Here is a 21,300-nt window from a genome sequence, read left to right as displayed (position 1 = left end):
GACAGCCATAAGCTTCAATTTTATGGAAAAGAGCAGCCTGAACATTCAGCTAAACATCTCCTTTTGTGTTCCACAGAATAGTGATGGGTCAATCATGAATGATTGTGACAAATGAATGAAAGACTCGGGAGGTAAAGTGACAATTGTTCCTCATAAATAGTCCTTGGCTGAACATTCTCCTAATTCCGAATTTAATATAGATTGTGTAAATGGATGTGTTTGCAGAATTTATCTGTTGAAAATATATACTATTTAATGCCACTTAAATGGATGAAATGACTTGAATAAAGATTAGTTCATTTTGATGATATCAAACTTGAGAGTCAGTAAAATGACTCAGCCCTCCCATCACTAGAATGTAAGTCATATTGACTTGGAACAACAATAATTTTGAAAGAATTTAAGGCCAAATATAATAATAATAATTGTATTGGATGTATATTTGTAGTGTACTTCAAATCATAAAAGTATACTTAAACAAAATTACACTTGTAGATTATAATATTAATGAAAATAAAAGGCCACTACTGTAGCGGTACTTCAAGAAAGTACACCTTCATGACTTTTTATAAAAGTACGCTTGGTAATAATGTCATATGTACATTATAAACTTTTAATAATCATATGCCATGCTTTAAAGAAGTACACTTATTTGAATGTGTAAACATCTGAAGTACTTGATTATAATTAACTGTATCTATTTTAATGGTAGTCATTAACTTCATTATCAATCTGTAGTTACAGATATTAGTTTCACTAGAAATAACATTAAAGTATATTTTAACTTACCATAAATGCTTGTCAGTACATCCAGATGCAAACTTTGTGCAGAAGCAATATAAGTAAGTATGAAATATAAAAATATCATAATTATGACAGAGATCTATTTAAATTCTAATTAAGGGGGCCAATAAAGCACTAAAGTTTAACTAATTTAAATGAATCTAAATGTATATAATATACAGTGCCATGCAAAAGTATTCATACTCTTTTCTAGAGTCCTAGTTGTTCCAATCGTCTTCCATTATGGATAATGCTTCTGTGAACCTTCAGTGCAGCAGATTTTTTTTCTGAACTCTTCCCTAGATCATTGCCTTAACGCAAGTCTGTCACTGAGTTCTACAAGCAGTTATCTTGACCTCAGGACTTGGTTTTTGCTCTGATATGCATTTTCAGCTGTTAGACCTTTTCTGAGAGGTGTGTGCCTTTCTAAATCATACTCATTCAAATGGATTTGCCACAGTTTAACTCCACTCGAAGTGTAGTAACATCTAGAACCAATATGAATGCTCCTAAGCTATTATATATATATATATACTTTTTCATTTAATTGGAATTAACATGCATAAGAACATTGTATTCAATTTGCATTACAATATATATTGAAAGTATATTTTTTCATAAAGGTATGATAAGTGTGCTTTTTTTTACACCAGAGCATATCCAGTGGAATATCCCAGTCTGATATAATAGTTCATAGTTTGATATAATATAGTTAGAACTCTTTTATATAACAGTTCAGAATTTTCATTTTTAAGCACCAATCAAATCTCTTGGTGTCCTTCACCTGTGTCATATATTAACTGTAAATCTGTCTGTTACAGTATAGATTTAGGGTTAGTGTTCATACTGAACACTACTAAAAAAAAAAAAAAACACTGATTTACTCTCACAGACATGATTAATGATCACCACAAATGTAACTTAGATTATACTTGACAGACCCCATAAAACGACATCTTAGGAAATAACACGAATCAGCTTTCAGTCCACAGCAACACAAGAAACTGCAGTTTAGTGTAGGACTTTTATCCCTACAGGGCATTTATGTAAGAGTGAGCTTCAAAACGGTCCTATACATAGCCTCAGTTCTTTTTGTACTGAAAATAAATCACCTCCGCAAAAGAAAAAAAAAAAAAAAAATCAGAAAACTACCTGAAAAAAGTGCTTACACCTGAATTTGGACTTGGCCCAGCTCACTTTGCCCGCAACCCCCCCACCCCCCTCCAATGCCTCTGTCTCAGTGGAATCAACACTGGTTGCCTTTCAATGTGTTTGCAGCCAGCAGTGTATGCCAAGAGTACATATTAGATGTGTGTTCACGGAAGCATGACATAAGAAATTGTTTGTCTAGAAACCCCACCGGGAAAGAGCCGGTCTGCTCTACACGTCCACATCAGTGCATGAACTTCTGAGGGCCGGTTTCCCAGACACAGATTAATCTTAGTCCTGGATTAAATTGCACTGTCAATAGTGTTTCTACAATGAATTTGCTGTTTGCTCTAGTATTCGGTATAATCTGTTCCACGACTGACCTATGTGTGTTTTGACCATTTTTCTGATTTTGTCTCTCTGAGGAAAATTAAATGAGAGATTTATGGCTGACGCTGTATCAAGGCATAACCGCTCGTGTACATCCATACGTGAGCGATGGAGCGCTGCGATCACGTCTGGAATCTGATATGCTGTCGGGTCGGAAGTTGTGATATGCGGCTGATATTGAAACAATACACTCTTTCACACTTATTTTGGATGCTTTTAATATTGACCTTTGGTAAATGATATAACTCTGGTTTTCAGTTTATGGATGTATTCAATCAGGCAATAACTAATTAAAATTCATTGTATTCATTGTATCAAGATGGTGCAACTCTGATTATTTCAAGCATAAACTTTTAGACAAAGACAGGAAACTAGTTTAACTTTGTGTAGAGAGCCTCAGTAATAGTACTCCTGATACAAGTCCTCATTGTTTCATTCTGCGTAATATTGCATCACTATTTTTATTAGCTACCATGCAGAGATGTGGCAGCCATTACCAGTAATCGAATCTATTATGCTATAATTGTTCTCTATGCTTTGCTAATTGCAGTATTTCTGGACTTGTGTAGAAACACGTCCACTTCCGTCCTCAATGACAACACTGCACTGCCAGACTGATTGGTTTCCCTGCTGAGCTGCTTTAATCAAATCAGTCAGTCTGTGTGCTTCAAACATTTGTGTGTCACACTATACTATCTATCATTCTGTCATTCTATCTATCTATTGCTCTATCGTTCTGTTAATCTGTCGTTCTATTTTTCATTTTATCTATTGTTCTTTAGTTCTTGCTAATGTTGCTATCTATATATCGTTCAATCGTTCAACTCTATCATTCTATTTTTCATTAGTTCTAACATTCTATCTGTCTATCTATTGATTGATCATTTTGTCATTCTATTGTTCTATTTTATGTTCTATCATTAGTTCTAACATTCTTTTTATCATTCTATCTTCAGTTTGTTCTATTATCTATCCGTCTATCTATCTATCTATTTATCTATCTATCTATCTATCTATCTATCTATCTATCTATCTATCTATCTATCTATCTATCTATCTATCTATCTGTCTGTCTGTCTGTCTGTCTGTCTGTCTGTCTGTCTGTCTGTCTGTCCATCTATCTATCTATCTATCTATCTATCTATCTATCTATATATCTATCTATCTATCTATCTGTCTGTCTGTCTGTCTGTCTGTCTGTCTGTCTGTCTGTCTGTCTGTCTGTCTGTCTGTCTGTCTGTCTGTCTATCTGTCTGTCTGTCTGTCTGTCTGTCTGTCCATCTGTCTGTCTGTCTGTCTGTCTGTCTGTCTGTCTGTCTGTCTGTCTGTCTATCTATCTATCTATCTATCTATCTATCTATCGTTCTATCTATATATCGTTCTACCTATCTATTGTTCTATCATTCAATTGTTTGTTCTATCTTTCTATTTTTCGTTCTATCATTAGTTCTAACGTTCTTTCTATCGTTTTATCTATAGTTCTATCTATCTATCTATCTATCTATCTATCTATCTATCCATCTATCTATCTATCTATCTATCTATCTATCTATCTATCTATCTATCTATCTATCTATCTGTCTATCATCTATCTATCTATCTATCTATCTATCTATCTATCTATCTATCATCTATCTATCTATCTATCTATCTATCTATCGTTCTATCTATATATCGTTCTACCTATCTATTGTTCTATCATTCAATTGTTTGTTCTATCTTTCTATTTTTCGTTCTATCATTAGTTCTAACGTTCTTTCTATCGTTTTATCTATAGTTCTATCTATCTATCATCTATCTATCTATCTATCTATCTATCATCTATCTATCTATCTATCTATCTATCTATCTATCTATCTATCTATCTATCTATCTATCTATCTATCTATCTATCTATCGTTCTATCGTTCTATCTATATATCGTTCTACCTATCTATTGTTCTATCATTCAATTGTTTGTTCTATCTTTCTATTTTTCGTTCTATCATTAGTTCTAACGTTCTTTCTATCGTTTTATCTATAGTTTGTTCTATCTATCTATCTATCTATCTGTCTGTCTGTCTGTCTGTCTGTCTGTCTGTCTGTCTGTCTGTCTGTCTATCTATCTATCTATCTATCTATCGATCGTTCTATCTATATATCGTTATACCTATCTATTGTTCTATCATTCAATTGTTTGTTCTATCTTTCTATTTTTCGTTCTATCATTAGTTCTAACGTTCTTTCTATCGTTTTATCTATAGTTTGTTCTATCTATCTGTCTGTCTGTCTGTCTGTCTGTCTGTCTATCGATCTATCGATCGATCGATCGTTCTATCATTAGTTCATTATATCATTAGTTCTAACATTCTTTTTTTCGTTATCTATCTGTAATTTGTTCTATTATCTCAATCTCACTTGTTATTTTTATTCACGTATCTTTCTTTTTACCATCATTCTGTTCCATTTCTGTATCTCTCTATCTATCTGTCCATCTATCCATCCTTCTCCTTCTGCTTGTTTTCATTTTTCGGCTCTCCCCTAAACAAAAAGAGCAAAACTAATAGCTTCTAAAATGAGAGCAGCAGACCAGAGTGATATCGCATATCCGTATGAGCCATCATATCATCCTATCGTGTCATGAGGTGTCATAACATCCTTCCCGTTTATTGAAGTTGAATTTCAGAAGGTTGAATACACAAATGCCATGGGCTGGCGTCGAGGATGTGAATGAGATTGGTTGATCTCTGAAGCATTAGCTCGCAGTCAGTGCTGTGCTGTTGGAGCAGGTGGTGGAGCTGTGTGGTGCAGCAGGTAAGGCTAAAAGCCTCCAGGCTGGAAAGGTCACAGCTTACACGGATGAAAACCGATTTAGGGCACTGACTTTGAGAAGGTCACAATGACATGAGACGGCTCGAAACATGAAAAGAGATGGATTGAACTCACAATTCTACGGGCCAAGAGACCCCATGTACCTGCTGCATGTGGGTCATTCAACGCTCTGCTGGATTTTTCAGTGCACTAAAAAAACAAATTAACGAAGAACTAGGCATTTCAACAAGAGGATGAGGTTTATTATGACTGGGTTAGAGGGGTGTGGGGAAAGAGCGGAAAGGAATAGTTCACCCAGAAATGAAAAATCTGTCATTATTTACAAATCGTTCCAACCTTGTACGCTCTAATTTTATCTGTGGAACAAAAAGGTTGATTTTTTTTTTTTTTTTTTTTTTTTAGAATAATCATTTTCAGGCACTGAATCTATAAAAAAAAAGACAAAAAAAAGAAGATTATTTAACCTCAGAACTGTTCGGATGCAATGAATCTCACCGATTTTTGATGTTCAGATGAAACGAACCTTACAAGAGCATAAATGTTGAATAAATGTGTTGAGATGAGATTTAACGACATCTTACCTCATCCTCTCCTGCTGTTCGAAATTATGGCATAACTTGTCAGATGTTAGTGGAACATGTTCATAGTTAATATGAAGAACTACACCTGTGGTTACTCATCTGTGTGAACATGAGGAGAACTGACATCATACTGCCACCCTGACGCAAGTAACTGCAAAAGTACACTGCCAAATTCATTTTCAAAGTTGTAAATAATATTAAAAAGTGTGTTTTACAAGAAAACACTCAGTTTTTCTACTTCAGAATGTCACTTTTAATTTACAGTTTTTCTTGTTTGCTTTGATGCAGCCGTCAACTCAAACTCCACATTTTCAAAACACTTAACACACAGGCCTAAACAGTGGCAATCATGGTCAGAATGACACATTTTGTTTGCAAAAGGCTCTAACCGCACCAAAACATTTAAAATATGCAACAAAAGCAAATTTTACCTTCAAACAACACAACTGGCAAACAAGTGTATGAGCTCTTTCAGTCAATCATTATACAATGGACAACAAAATACAAAATACAGAACTCAGTGTGAATCAGTGCTTGTCATTGTAGCCTATTGCCAGTGCCATTTGTTGTATTTCTATATAGGTTGTGTCAAATTTGCCTTTTTGCAAAGAAATGGATCCAGAATAAGAAATGCTTTGATGCATTTTTTCTTGATTCCATGACATTCAATTTTTTCAAACCGTGTCTGTAAACTGAAATACTGTAAATATTACAGAGAATACATGTAAAGCAAAATACAGTAAAATCTATTGGAGTATAAGAAATTAAGAAAATAAAAATAAAATCTATTACAGTTAAGTATAAGCAATCACTGCTTCCCTGATTTCACGCAGCCTTATGGCATTTTTTTTGCCACAACCATGTTTACAATGGCCGCCTCCTGCTCAGCACTAAAAATTTTCCCTCTACCACCAGAGAATGTTAGCCTTTGTATTCTATAAAGAATACATGTAATGGGAATGAGGAAACAGTTACATAAAGTATATCACTGAAGATATTTCTGTATCTACTGTACAGCAACATTACCTGTTCTCCTGTCGAAAAATTCTGACAGTGGATGCAACAGTGTTGCTGTTTAGAATAGGCTGGACTCTTTGTCCAGCCTCTCTAAGAGAAAAGCCATGAATGATAATGTGATCAGTAACAGTTGCCTGAATTTCATCTGAAACTTGAACCCTTCCAACTACACCTCTACCTCACACACGGACTCATCTTCCTCGGACCCCTCTACCTCTTACTCTCACTCTCATCTGCGTTAGACCTCCTCCATCCAGGGGCGGATCTAGAAAATTATTCATGGGGTGGCATTAAAATTATGAGGGGTGGCAACACTGAAGCAAGCATCCTTGCATGATTTCTGTGGATTCAAGGAACGCTATTCTTATTCGGTGTATACACTAGGGTGCACATTTTTACATTGTCCTATAAAAATGAAATAAAGGCTGATGTGTGATTGACTTGATGGATTTGGATTGGAAAGTCAGATTTAATGAGATGGTATGGTATATTTAACTTCTCTTTATTGAGTTCTATGCAAACCTGTAGCAAGTTTATGTCAAGTTTAATTTACAAAGCATGACAAACAATGCAGACTGCATATTGATACAAAGTCTCAGTGGATCAAGTTTCCTTAAGTCAAAAACACATAATAAATATACAGAAACCACATTTAAATCACCAACAAATATCTTCAAAATGAATAAAATAAATCACAGTATTCAGTGCAACAAGAGCAACAAAATGACCTTTTAAAGTATTCAAATATTTTGGATTAGACATTAAAACAAATTCAATAATTTTAGTGCAAGTAAAGCAACAAAAGTCCCTTTAAGTCCAAGTATCTCTTCTTTTTTAACAAACCAACAAATTTGCATGGACCGAAAACTAAATAACAAATTTTGGTGTAACAAGGTTATGACCAGCAGTTTATTAAACCATTCACAAACAGCTTTAGTGCACATGTGTACTGTTGCAGACATATTGTTGTAGACATTACAGTTGTCAGGGTTCTTACACCTTTTCCAAAGTAAAAGCAAAGTAAAAGCACTTTTCAAGCACTTTCAAGGTGCATTTTCCAGATTTTCCAGCACTGTGGTAAATTACATGTTCACATACATGAGTTCTTCATTTTAAAACAGATGTTATTGTGCTATTAAAAAACAACTGTCTGGATTGCATATAACATTGTGTAATATAAATAACCAACATACAGTATACAAATTATATAATTTAAAACATTTAATTAATATAATTTACAGAGTATCTGCAGTATTTATTTTATTTTTTTGTTTTAAGACCTGCACAAATAAAAGTAATACTGTATGAGTGGGGTAGGGCAATGTCTATGGTAACATATTAATGACTGGTATAAAATGACTGTAAAAAAACATGATACTAAACTAAAAGTCTAAAACTTGCAGTTTTTCACAAATACATTTCACATTTTAGCCTAAAAGTACTAAAAGGTAGTCAAAAAGAAGCTATAAAATTAATAATAACATTAATTTAACTTGGCCAAATAAAAAAGACAATATTTTTAAATATAGAAAATCAGATAGGAGTCTAAATGTCAATCAAAACTATTTTCAATACACAAACAAACAAATATGAAGGAATTTTTTTTTTTTTTTTTTTTTTTTACTATTTACAGTGCATCTGCAGAATTTTTAAATATCAATTTAGGGCAATGTATGACCATTTTTAAGAGCTGCACAAGTAAAATGAACACAGTATGAGTGGGGTTGGACAATGTACGGTAACATATTAAGCCATAAAATGACATGACTTATAATTCAGATTTTCACAAAAACAAAACGTCTTATACAATGGCATTTCAGCCTTTATACCATTAAAAGGGATAAATCAAGTATATAATTGATTATATTTATTTAAAACATAAATATTACTGTCTTAATTGTTTAGATTTTTATTTTTTATTTTATTTAATTTAATCCAGCCCTATCGCCATTCTCGTCTTTCCGTCCCCAACTGTAAGACCTTTTAAAATTATAATTAAGCATTTTCTTTTTCTATTTAACATATTTAAAACTTGTTATGGCCTTAAATTTGATACAACTAAATTGAGGAGTTTTTAAGAACCCGCAGGAGACCTCTACTTTACGATAGCCCGTCGGGGAGGCCGGTGAAACATTTTGGTAGCCCGACAGGAAAACACAATAGCCCCGGGACGTCGGGCTGGCGATTTTGCGAGCCCCGAGTTTTCGTTTTAAACATAATTCGTATTTGTCGTTTTCAAGCCATCGCGGACTGATGCGACAACCTCCCGGCATGTTTTCGCTTGATCGCCTGGCTTCTGACTAGCTCTTCCAGGTGTCCGTCCTTGGTTTCCAGGGCGACGCTGATAGATGATTGGGACGCTCGTTACACTATACGCTACTTTTATGTCATCAAAATACAGAGTCCCTGCTGTAAATCGGTCTAGGAAACTCTTTTATTTTTAGAACACTAGGACACTAGTGCTGGGGTGGCAAATGGGGTGCCACCCCGGTAGATCCGCCCCTGCCTCCATCCATGCTGGCAAAGAACAACACAGATGTGGCACTTTTTTTATAAGGCATGTGTCAATCCAATGAGAAAGGGTTAACGCATTTGCAAGACGTGTCTTCTGCTCTGCTGAGATAGTGATGATGAAAACTGAGTGGATCCTAGTTTCTTTAACCATGTCAAAGCAATCAAGAAAAACTGTTACGTGTTGATATTTCTTTGTCATTATTTGTGAAATCTACTAGCGATTTCTGACTCAACACCATTTTTTTTCTTTCCGCCAAATGTCACATTCTTGACTCACACGTAGACGCAACAGCTCAGCGGAAGCAGCACAGCTTTTTCACTTTGGTCGATCAGCACTTCTAAACATGGTTTATTTGTGTATGGACACACAGCCGCCAATGTCATCCGTGTTGTAGACATAAGTCAGGGGTGAGCGTGAGGTGCAGTGTTGACGGGTCCTCTTTCCTCTGGGGAGGTGTCAGATAAGGACTGCCGAAGGTTGAATACTCCATTACCTGCAGTTCGCAGGCCGTTTCTTTCTTATCTGCATGCCGTGCTCCACGGGGAAGCATGCAGAGGGAGCTTAATGTCAAAGCATTTTCTAAAGCTCCAGCCACGTGCCAAATAAAAGGTTGTTATATTCGAAGCCAGACCCTAAAGACCAGTGTTTTCCAGCTGTATGGCTGTGCAACATTGCAGTCCAAAGACATAAACATTTCGATTAATTAACTTAGGTCTTTTATTTTGCTTATATGACTTAGTGACACTGATGCTGTGTTTGAGGTTGTGGCGATGTGTTTATATTCGCGGTGAGACACCACGGTGTCTCTGTGATAGACGAACAGCGTTAAATTAAATTTTAAGTGAACAAATAAATCAAAATGATACTGAAGAATATGTGGTTATAATATTTAGGACTCGTAAACAAGATTTTGTGACGTTTAATGTAATCTGAGTGAGCTATAGATGCAATTTAGCAATAATAATCATTATTGGTGACAGGGATGTTCAAAACGGATTTGTTGTACACATTTGTTGACGCTGTACTCAATAAGATAAGAAAAGTTGGTTATTGAAAGGGCTTTGTGTTATTTGGCCTATTATTAGACTAGTTCTTGGACAGTCTGATGCATAATGCTCACAAAACTGGAAAGCATTTGCTAAAGCTTCTATCTAAAGCAGATATTTCTGGCAAGTCGAAGTATACACGTTTTTATCTGTTCACTGGGAGAGAAAAAAAAAATTACCCAACATTGCTAAATGCTTAAAATAAGGTCTTTAACTCAAGCTCACAATAATTCTATGTTTCCTGTAGATTTCAGGAGGAAAACCCTCAGCAGAAACAGAATATTTGTCATGTGGCCTTGCATGTCTCTAAATGTAAATACAATACATGTAAAAAAAAAAAAAAATGCTGTTTTTGTTGTTGTTGTCTTTCCAGACCTCTGCTTGGAAGAAAATATAGAGACTGTGCCTCTTGGATCTTTAATTGAATAGCCCAGACTTATATATAAAAAAGAAATACTTTATTTGTGTGGTTTTGTAATATCTGTGTCACGTATTTCCTTATGTGTCATGGTAGAAAGGACTCTTATTATAGAATTTGATTACAGAAAAACTGTTTTGAACATGGTCATAGATTAAAACATAAAAGTAACAGGCTGGATGTACATTAACCTTACATCTTAACACCTCTTAAAAAACAATTGTCCTTTAAAACAGCTTCGTAATTATTTAAATCCATGAGGATTCTGAATGGGATTTTTTTTGCGAGCCATTAAATGACTTGAGACTTGAGACTCGACTCGGACTTGTGACCAAAGACTCGAGACTTGACTCAAACTCCAGGTTAAAGACTTCAGACTTGACTCGGACTCATGACCAAAGACTTGACTCAGACTCCAGGTTAAAGACTTCAGACTTGAATCAGACTCCAGGTCAAAGACTTCAGACTTGTCTCAGATATGTGACCAAAGACTCGAGACTTGACTCAGGCTCTAGTTTAAAGACTTCAGACTTGACTCAGACTCCAGGTTAAAGACTTCAGACTTGACTCGGACTTGTGACCAAAGACTCGAGACTTGACTCAGATTCCGGTTTAAAGACTTCAGACTTGACTTAGACTTAGACTCGTGACCAAAGACTCAAGACTTGACTCAGACTCTAGTTTAAAGACTTCAGACTTGACTCAGACTCCAGGTCAAAGACTTCAGACTTGACTCGGACTCGTCACCAAAGACTCGAGACTTGACTCAGATTCCAGTTTAAAGACTTCAGACTTGACTCAGACTCCAGGTTAAAGACTTCAGACTTGACTCGGACTCTTGACCAAAGACTCAAGACTTGACTCAGATTCCGGTTTAAAGACTTCAGACTTGACTTAGACTTAGACTCGTGACCAAAGACTCAAGACTTGACTCAGACTCTAGTTTAAAGACTTCAGACTTGACTCAGACTCCAGGTCAAAGACTTCAGACTTGACTCGGACTCGTCACCAAAGACTCGAGACTTGACTCAGATTCCAGTTTAAAGACTTCAGACTTGACTCAGACTCCAGGTTAAAGACTTCAGACTTGACTCAAACTTTAGGTTAAAGACTTCAGACTTGACTCGGACTCGTGACCAAATACTCGAGACTTGACTCAGACTCCAGGTTAAAGACTTCAGACTTGACTCAGACTCCAGGTTAAAGACTTGTAAACATCTCTGCTTGCACTAGCTGTAATTCCATTAGATATTCACGTTAGAAAGGTCAGAAGGGCAGAAGTACATACCCAGTGTTTACAAAGCGAACATGCAAAGAAAGTCAAACGTCCTTTACAAAAAATGTAAAACAACGATGTCGGATGATTTTGAAGTTGGAGGAGAAAATGGAGAAAATCCATACTCTTTGAACCAGAGTACACATATAAAGAACTAACCACGCATGACCTTTCCAACATGATTACAAAATGCATGAAGTTGTAGATGTGCATCACTGGGCTAGTGCAAGATAAGCATTTGTGTTTAAAAAGTTTATCTTTTTTTTTTTTTTATTGTAGAAAATGACAAATTGTTTCACTAAATAAGATGCTTATTCCTCAGCTGGGATTGTGTAGAGCCCTTTGAAGCTGCACTGAAACTGCAATTTGGACCTTCAATCCCCATTGAGTTCTACTATATGGAGAAAAATCCTGGAATGTTTTCCTTAAAAAACCTTAAGTTCTTTTCAACTGAAGAAAGAAAAGCTGGAATACGATACATGTTTTTTGCCCTGATTTTCCGCTGATTTACAGTTTATGTCAGTGCTAGTTGCTGAAAGTCAGAGCCAATCTGCACATTTGAGTTGACAGATTTCATTAAAAATCATGTACACTCTTAAAAATAAAGGTGCTTTAAAAGGTTCTTCACAGTAATGCCATAGAAGAACCATTTTTGTTTCCACAAAGAACCATTCAGTCAAAGGTTCTTTATAGAACCATTTCTTTCTTACCTTTTTATAATTTGGAGAACCTTTTGTAAAATAGAAAGGTTCTTCAGATGTTAAAGGTTCTTTATGGAACCATTTAGACAAAAAAGGTTTTTCTATGGCATTGTGAAGCACCTTTATTTTTAAGAGTGTAGTGTATAACGGTCACAGACACAGCATATATAGTTTTCATTTTTAATGCGTCGTTCTAGTATCAAGGTGCATGTTTCTGCATGAGTTTGTTGTGATCGGGATGACTTCTTAAAGTCTGGTATTGTATGATCCTCAGTCGTTTAGTGTATGATGGCTAATTTAAAAAAAAAAAAATTACCTTGTGTTACTTTTGTTGGTGAATAATTTATTTTCTGCAGTTATCCAAAAGTCAGTGGAAAAATCCAACATTTTTGAGGGATGTTAAAGGTTGGGTTCACTGTATTAAACATATGTAATCACTGCAGCCCACAGCACACAAAAACTGTTATCTTTCAATCTGATTTTGTGTGACTTGTTATTAACAAAAAGTGATGATGAAATGAAAATATGAAAATGAAAATTTTTGAGGCTTTTTTTTTTTTTAGATATTATTTATTTCAGATTTATCTAGTCAAACACAAAAAGGAAGTGAGCTGTGGTTCTCTTTTCTTGTCTAGATAGGCTGTTCGTGGCCAGAATAAGCAGCAATGCGGACCAGACTTTATACCAATAGTCAGAAATCTATGTGTGAGATTATCTATTACAGCCTGCTGGTAGAAAATTACCAGAGCTACAGATTAGACCAAAGTATGGCTGATTTTTGATGGTTCTTTATGCTACAATTTTTGCCAGTTGGCAACTAGGATAGCTTTGTGGGAAAATGACATTTTTAATGCTACAGCCACAAAAGTTATTCGGTTTGACATTTACCAAGATTTCCTTGTAGTTCATCAGCTATGCCTGTATTTTCTGTGGTGTTTTCTCAGAATAAATAGAATGCAGAATATATTCGTTCTCCATTGTTCCTTTTCCCCTCCATATCTTAAAAATATTACCCTTTTCCATAGAGAGAACACAAAGATGTTTGCAGGGTTTTATACAAGCGTGTGATTGTCCTTTAAATGCACCTCAGACATTTTGCCCAGCTAACGTAATTTAGCTTTAACCTTTTACCAATTCATTCTTTCCTGTCTGCCCTTTAAGTGTAACTCTAGCTATGATAATGCGGGGAATGAAATGGTAAACGTACACGGCATTAAATGTTCCCGAGGGAAGCGGCGAGTTGTTTATATGGGCTTTTCCTCGCTTCTGGAATTGTGTTCAGCATTGTCACTGTAAATGGCCCCAGGCATCGGCCATTACTTACAGCTCATTCTTCATTAATAATACAGAGATGTTGAATTATTCACATGCCGTTGGCCACAGGTGAGGAGGACAGCATGAGGTGACATTGAGCAGACTGTCACTTCATGCAGTGGAGGATGTTGTGAGTAGAAAACTGCTGCTCTGCTTCAGGTATTGTGGGCATGCCTGGAATGTCAGGTGTTTTTCCCTCGGGAACCAATAAAGAAAGAAATCGCATGTTATTATTAGCTCCACTTGGTAGGCGAGAATCACTACTGCTGTTGCTAATACTTAATGTGAAGGGTTTGTTCAGTTCACTAACTCTATTGGATGTTAGAAATGTTCCAAATACAATTTAATTAGTTGATCCACCGGAAGAATCAGCTATTTTTTCTTCGTATTATTTATAAATAAATGAATGAATAAATTAATGAATGAATGATTCTTGTTTTGTATGAGAAAGCAGCTGTCACAATTTCTTAAGTTTTGTTTTATTTCATTTTTATTGCTGCTATTTGCTTTTTAAATTTGTCTGAAACAACATTAAAAACATCTTATAAATAAAATTCATGACTCATGTCGAATCAACATGTTTTTGCTAGAGAAAAATGTACGAATACATACTGTACACATGGAAGCTTCAGCTCTCATTCAAGTATTTGTAATGTCCTAATGGAACATATGGAGTGTTTTCTATCTTCCCTAGCTCAGACTCTCCCTCTTATCAGGGCTGTGGAGGTCTCCTTAAGTGGGCACTGCTGATTTCACTTGCACTAGCAGGTCGTTTCTCCTGGGAAAGCTTCAAAATCTTGCAACATTGCAGAAAGTTTCGAGGCACAGAAAACAGGCAGGACAGCTTCGGTTATCGGGCTCATGCTCAGTTTTTCCCATGCCGTCACCAGCTATCCATATCTGAAAATTCTACCAATAATGTTTCTTTCGGACAGTATTTTTCAATTGAAAACCCTTGACCGATATGGCAATATACAAATATAGCCAAGGTTCGCGGCAGCAGAAATCAAAACACTCGCGACAAGCTTTATTGCGCTTGTCTGATGGATTCTTTTTTTATTCCTGTGGCCCGAGAATGATGGGTTACTCTTTGACGTGGGGTCAGTCGCAGCCATAGTGCCCGAGGGACTCTTGCTGTTTGGCAATGTGAGGTATGATTCCTCCGGCCGCCTGGCGAGCTCACTGGAGGGCCTCGTTCTCTCTGCTTTGGAGGACAAACCCTTTCTCATGGTTGGTTAGACTAATCACCGTGGGGACCGGCTCCCCCTTCTCTTCACATCGCCCGCAGGCAGGTATCAGAAATAGGCCCTGCCAGAAAAAGCAATGGAGAGAGAGGGATGAACGTGTGAGAAAGGATTGCAGTCTCCTAGAACACGGGAGGAGAGTGGCTGAAAGTGATACAGTGGTTACTAAGGCCCACTGCAGAGAACCCCAGAGGCAGGAACCTCCACAAGCAAAATCCAGTTAATTGCTATTGTACAAAATACATTTTTATAGACAAGTGAGTCATACGAAAAATTGTCCGTGTCACATTTCGCTTCGAGAATCAAAGGAAAAATTTTGCATACAGAGCTGTAGCCTATTTTTAGGACCATTAAGACTTGCATTGTGGGTAGAGTGGAGATTTACATTGACTAGTTGGTCGGTTGCCTGAATGACCAATCTAACCCAGGCTCATTGGAAATACCTGACTGTGCCTAGATTTCTGCAAAACTCTACATACATTTTACTGTAGATTGCAGCTGAAATGAACACTAGACGTGGTAAAACACCAACAATATTGTTGTGGTTCCTTGTGCAATACTATGTTATGACCTCAAAACACTTTTAACATAGCATATGATTTATAGACGAATACATTTTTACATTTGTATCACATGACCATAATATGCATGGATTTTCTGTCATAGTAAACCTGCTCTGAAGCACACCAGGTAAAACACAGCACTTGTGACGCAGAGCACCATGGTTTGAGTCTGGTAATTGATGACAATCCACAAAAGAGCTCAAAGCCTTGTGGAAGGAGACAAAAATAGTAAACTTGCTCTGTAGCACACCCAGTTTGAGTCTGGTGAGTCAGGACACTCCACAAAGTGTTAAAAGCTTTATAGGAGGCGGCTAAAATAGTACACTTGCTCTGTAGCACACCCAGTAAAACACTGCATTTGTGATGCAGAGCACTCTGGTTTGAGTCTGGTGCGTCACGACACTCCACAAAAAAGCTCAAAGCCTTCTAGAAGGAGGCTAAAATAGTAAACTTGCTGTGTAACACACCCAGTAAAACACAACACTTGTGATGCAGAGTACTCTGGTTTAAGTCTGGTAACTCACGACACTTCACAAAAGAGCTCAAAGCCTTGTAGAAGGAGGCCGACATAGTAAATTCGCTCTGTAGCACACTCTGTAAACAGTGCACTTGCAATGCAGAGCACTCTGGTTTGAGTCTGGTGATTCACGACACTTCACAATAGAGCACAAAGCCTTGTAGAAGGAGGTTAAAATAGTAAACTTGCTCTTTAGCACACCCAGTTTGAGTCTGGAGTCAAGACATTCCACAAAAGAGCTCAAAGCCTTGTAGAAGGAAGCAAAAATAGTAAACTTGCTCTTTAGCACACCTGGTTTGAGTCTGGTGAGTCGAGACACTCCACAAAAGAGATCAAAGCTTTGTAGAAGGAGGTTAAAATGGTAAACTTGCTCTTTAGCACACCGGTAAAACACTGCACTTGCGATGCAGCGCACTCTGGTTTGAGTCTGGTGAGTCGAGACACTCCACAAAAGAGATCAAAGCCTTGTAGAAGGAGGTTAAAATAGTAAATTTGCTCTGTAGCACACCTGGTAAAACACTACACTTTTTATACAGAGCTCTCTGGTTTAAGTCTGGTGAGTCGAGATACTCCACAAAAGAGCTCAAAGCCTTGTAGAAGTAGGTTAAAATAGTAAACTTGCTCTGTAGCACACCCAGTAAAACACTGCACTTGCGATGCAGAGCTCTCTGGTTTGAGTCTGGTGGGTCACAACACTGTGCAAAAGAGCGCAAAGCCTTGTAGAAGGAGGCTAAGATAGTAAACTTGCTCTGTAGCACACCTGGTTTGAGTCTGGTGAGTCACGACACTCCACAAAAGAACTCAAAGCCTTGTAGAAGGAGACTAAAATAGTAAACTTGCTCTGTAGTACACCTGGTAAAACACTGCACTTGCGATGCAGAGCACTCTGGCTTGAGTCTGGTGAGTCAAAACACCTTTCAAAAGAGCTCAAAGCCTTGTATAAGGAGGCTAAGATAATAAACTTGCTCTGTAGTACACCCGGTTTGAGTGGTGAGTCACGACACTCCATAAAAGAACTCAAAGCCTTGTAGAAGGAGACTAAAATAGTAAACTTGCTCTGTGGTACACCTGGTAAAACACTGCACTTGCAACACAGAGCACTCTGGCTTGAGTCTAGTGAGTCAAAACACTTCACAAAAGAGCTCAAAGCCTTGTATAAGGAGGCTAAAATAGTAAACTTGCTCTGTAGCACACCCAGTAAAACACTGCACTTGCGATGCAGAGCTCTCTGGTTTGAGTCTGGTGGGTCACAACACTGTACAAAAGAGCGCAAAGCCTTGTAGAAGGAGGCTAAGATAGTAAACTTGCTCTGTAGCACACCTGGTTTGAGTCTGGTGAGTCACGACACTCCACAAAAGAACTCAAAGCCTTGTATAAGGAGGCTAAGATAATAAACTTGCTCTGTAGTACACCCGGTTTGAGTGGTGAGTCACGACACTCCATATAAGAACTCAAAGCCTTGTAGAAGGAGACTAAAATAGTAAACTTGCTCTGTGGTACACCTGGTAAAACACTGCACTTGCAACACAGAGCACTCTGGCTTGAGTCTAGTGAGTCAAAACACTTCACAAAAGAGCTCAAAGCCTTGTATAAGGAGGCTAAAATAGTAAACTTGCTCTGTAGTACACCCGGTAAAACATTGCACTTGTGACACAGAGCACTATGGTTTGAGATGGTGAGTCAAGAATCACCAGGGGTGTCCAGACTTGGTCCTGGAGGGCCGGTGTCCTACAGAGTTTAGATCCAGCTTGCCTCAACACACCTGCTTGAAAGTTTCTAGTATGCCTAGTAAGAGCTTGATTAGCTTATTCGGGTGTGTCTAATTGGGGTTGGAGCTAAATTTTGCAGGGCACCGACCCTCCAGGACCAAGTTTGGACACCCCTGGTAAAACACTACACTGCTAAACATTAAAATTGAACATGCTATTTAGTGCCACTCACTGGACATTTTACTTTTAAACTCCGGTGAAACATGCAACAAACAGTGCACAGTCATTTTGCATCTATTTTGTATCCAAGTGCAAATTTTTTGGTCATGATGCTGTGCTGTTTATTAAACCTGCATCTGCAATGGGGAAGACATGATCCCTCATATGGACGTGTCACCTGCCATGTGCAATGAAATGTACCCTTGAGCACATTTCATGTTTTGCAGAAATGTAAGCAGAGTCAAGTATTTCCAGTGAGCCTGGGTTGGTCTAATCGGTCTTAAGGACTGTAATTTTGCTGATTTAAAAATTTGGACTATTTTTAATTTGACTTGGTTTGATTCTCAAAAACTGTATTGTCAAAGGCCAAAAATATATTTCTAAATGTGTGTAGAGTGTAAAGACACGTTCCAAATTTATATTTATTTATTGGTGATAACTGTCTCAAAGCAACTGTATGTTTTTTACACATACTTATTTTGTTTCTTTACCAAACGTCTGTTCTGGTAATATGTTAGTTTGGTGACCAGGTGTGATATTCTGTAAAAAAATAAAATAAAAAAATGGTTCAGTATTTCTGTCAACAGCGTATGTATATCAGGATTTGTAGCATAATGTTATAACATTAATTTGATGGTATTAAAAGAAGACTTCATTTTAAGCAAAACATACTGTAATTTCTTCTTCTTTTGAGTTTAGAGTTTGATACGTTTTGTGATATTCGGGAAGACTTTTCCCTGCAGTGTTGAAAAGAATAAAAGGCATTAAAAAGGAATCGGCAGTTCACACAAAAAAAAATCCAATAAACTGTAATTTGCTAATTCATGTTTCTTTGATTGAGGTGAAGTGTCAAACAAGACTATTGATAATTCATGTTCGCACACAGCCTCTGAATCTGTCTTCGTAAGATGTAGCATTTGTCCTCCTTATTGGAATGTCATTTTCAGAGTTCTTTTTATTTGCCGGTTACATTAATTCCCATAAACAACCCAAAAGGGGGAAACTGAGTGAAAGCTGAGCAAATAGAGTTCGATTAAGAGCGTTTGCTCTCTAGTGTATCCTCATATCCATTGGTATTCCTCTCAGGATTTGGCAAACATTCTCCGCTTACAGCAAGGAGAATCTTATCATGGAGTCTGACTTTGTCAACACTATTAGATTCCGACACTGTGCGCAGAGTCAGAGATTAATAACTTCCGTGTAGGCAGGGGGGTCGGGGTGGTTGGCTAAGACAGAAGAATGAGAGAGATTAACGAGTGTGAAAAACAATGACTTCTTCGTTAAACTCTAGAACGACGTGCCAATTCAGAGCGGTTTGAGTAATATGGGGTTTCAGGCCTGAGAACTGTTAGTACTCGTGGAACTAGGCAATATAAGGTTTTTGATCCAAACCTGACATGATATTGGAGTATTATTAAAATAATGAAGTAAATTAATTCAATACATATCTAAGAACTTGACACATTTACTTTTTTTTTTCACGTTTATGTCATTGACTCCACTCAGTGGCCTACAATCGCTTTTCATACAAATAAATGACAGTACTCAAAGTCATACTCAAGTACACACTGTCTAATGTCACATAACATCTTTTATTAAATAGGAGCATAATTGCAGTGGCACAAAGGGGGTTTCAAGGTTATTCTGAAAACCAGTGTTATTTGCCCTGAAGTTAATTTGCTGTTGCTAAGATCATTGTGTGGGGACAAAAATCACAAATGTGATCTTTAATATCTAAATTGTTTTTGTTAGATGAGATTAATGGAGGTTAATTGAAAACTTTTACTCAGTTGTTTCAGATTTTAAAATCACATTTCTCAGCAGTTCTGAACAAATTCTCAAAGACTGGCTAAAGCCAAACCAAGTTTGCTGAGCTCTAGTATTCATAATCATTTTATGGATAGACATTATGTATGTAAACTTATTTGTGTCTATTTGTATTCATATCTTTCTTGATTTCCGTCAAGTTTCCTAAAAGTTAATGAGAAATCTCTTGAGCTGTGAAAGAGGAACTTGTGAGGAATAAAAATGTTTGTAAAATATGCATACTTATGATTAACCCTCTGGTTGTGTTCGAGTCAAATTGACCTGGAAAAGATTTCCTTTTTCCCGAAAATATGAATTAATTTTATTGCATTGGACTCAAACTTCTTGACTTTGTTTACACAGGGTATACTTCTCATAATTAAAAAAATAAAAATAATAAAAAATGTTATTTTTTGTGGATTTATTTTCACTTAGTCACACTTGTGGTGTCCCTGGTCAAAAATGACCGGACTCCAAACAATTGCTTATAAATCTCTCGTTATGCTATATTATCACCAAATATTGGATTCATTCTTTTTGTCAACTTGTTTTCTTTCATTTAGGACTGGTTTTATGTTTCTTTTTGCATCTGAGTAATCATAGACCTCATTTATCCGAAAGTAGGCACCTAATTTTTTGAGTGAAAAAAGCATTTTTTATCAATCATTTTTACAATATGAGATAAAAAAATAATGAAAATGTGCACTGTTCATCACACTAGTGTGCTTTAATGTTTAAATTTAGGAAGTTTGCTTTTAAATGTTTTTATTTTGTACAAAATTTGACAAAAAGATTGAATACAATATTTGGTGGTAATATAGCTATAGTACCTACTTTCGGATAAATGTGGCCTATGATTACTCAGATGCAAATAGAAACACAAAACCAGTCCTAAATGAAAGAAAACAAGTTGATAAAAATAATAAATCTAATACTTGGTGATAATATAGCATAATGAAAGATTTATAAGCAAATGTTTGGAGTCCGGTCATTTTTGACCGGGAATACCACAATTGTGACTTTTTGCAATTTTGTACAAAATAAAAGCATTTAAAAGCAAACTTCCTGATTAAACATTAAAACACACTAGTGTAATAAACAGTGCACATTTTTATTATTTTTTTGTTTAATATTGTGAAAGAAATGCAAAATTATTTTTTTCACTCAGAAAACGAGGTACCTACTTTCGGATAAATGAGGCCTACTATTACTCAGATGCAAATAGAAACACAAAACCTGTC

The 21,300-nt window shown here is 36.5% G+C and overlaps 1 protein-coding gene across 1 annotated transcript in view; it reads left to right on the top strand.

Annotated features, from left to right (window-relative positions):
- cadm2b (cell adhesion molecule 2b) overlaps nucleotides 1-21,300 on the top strand; it is a 134,797-nt gene that overhangs the window by 47,359 nt on the left and 66,138 nt on the right. The window contains exon 2 of the mRNA XM_073817367.1: nucleotides 19,340-19,431. Within this exon, the coding sequence (XP_073673468.1) occupies nucleotides 19,340-19,431 (92 nt within the window). The remainder of the gene's footprint in view (nucleotides 1-19,339; nucleotides 19,432-21,300) is intronic.

The sequence above is a fragment of the Garra rufa genome, chromosome 14 (genome assembly GCF_049309525.1).
Source record: "Garra rufa chromosome 14, GarRuf1.0, whole genome shotgun sequence".
In the NCBI taxonomy this organism is placed as follows: Eukaryota; Metazoa; Chordata; class Actinopteri; order Cypriniformes; family Cyprinidae; genus Garra; species Garra rufa.
Note: the sequence above shows the minus strand (reverse complement) of the source record. Positions and strands in the feature narration are given on the sequence as shown.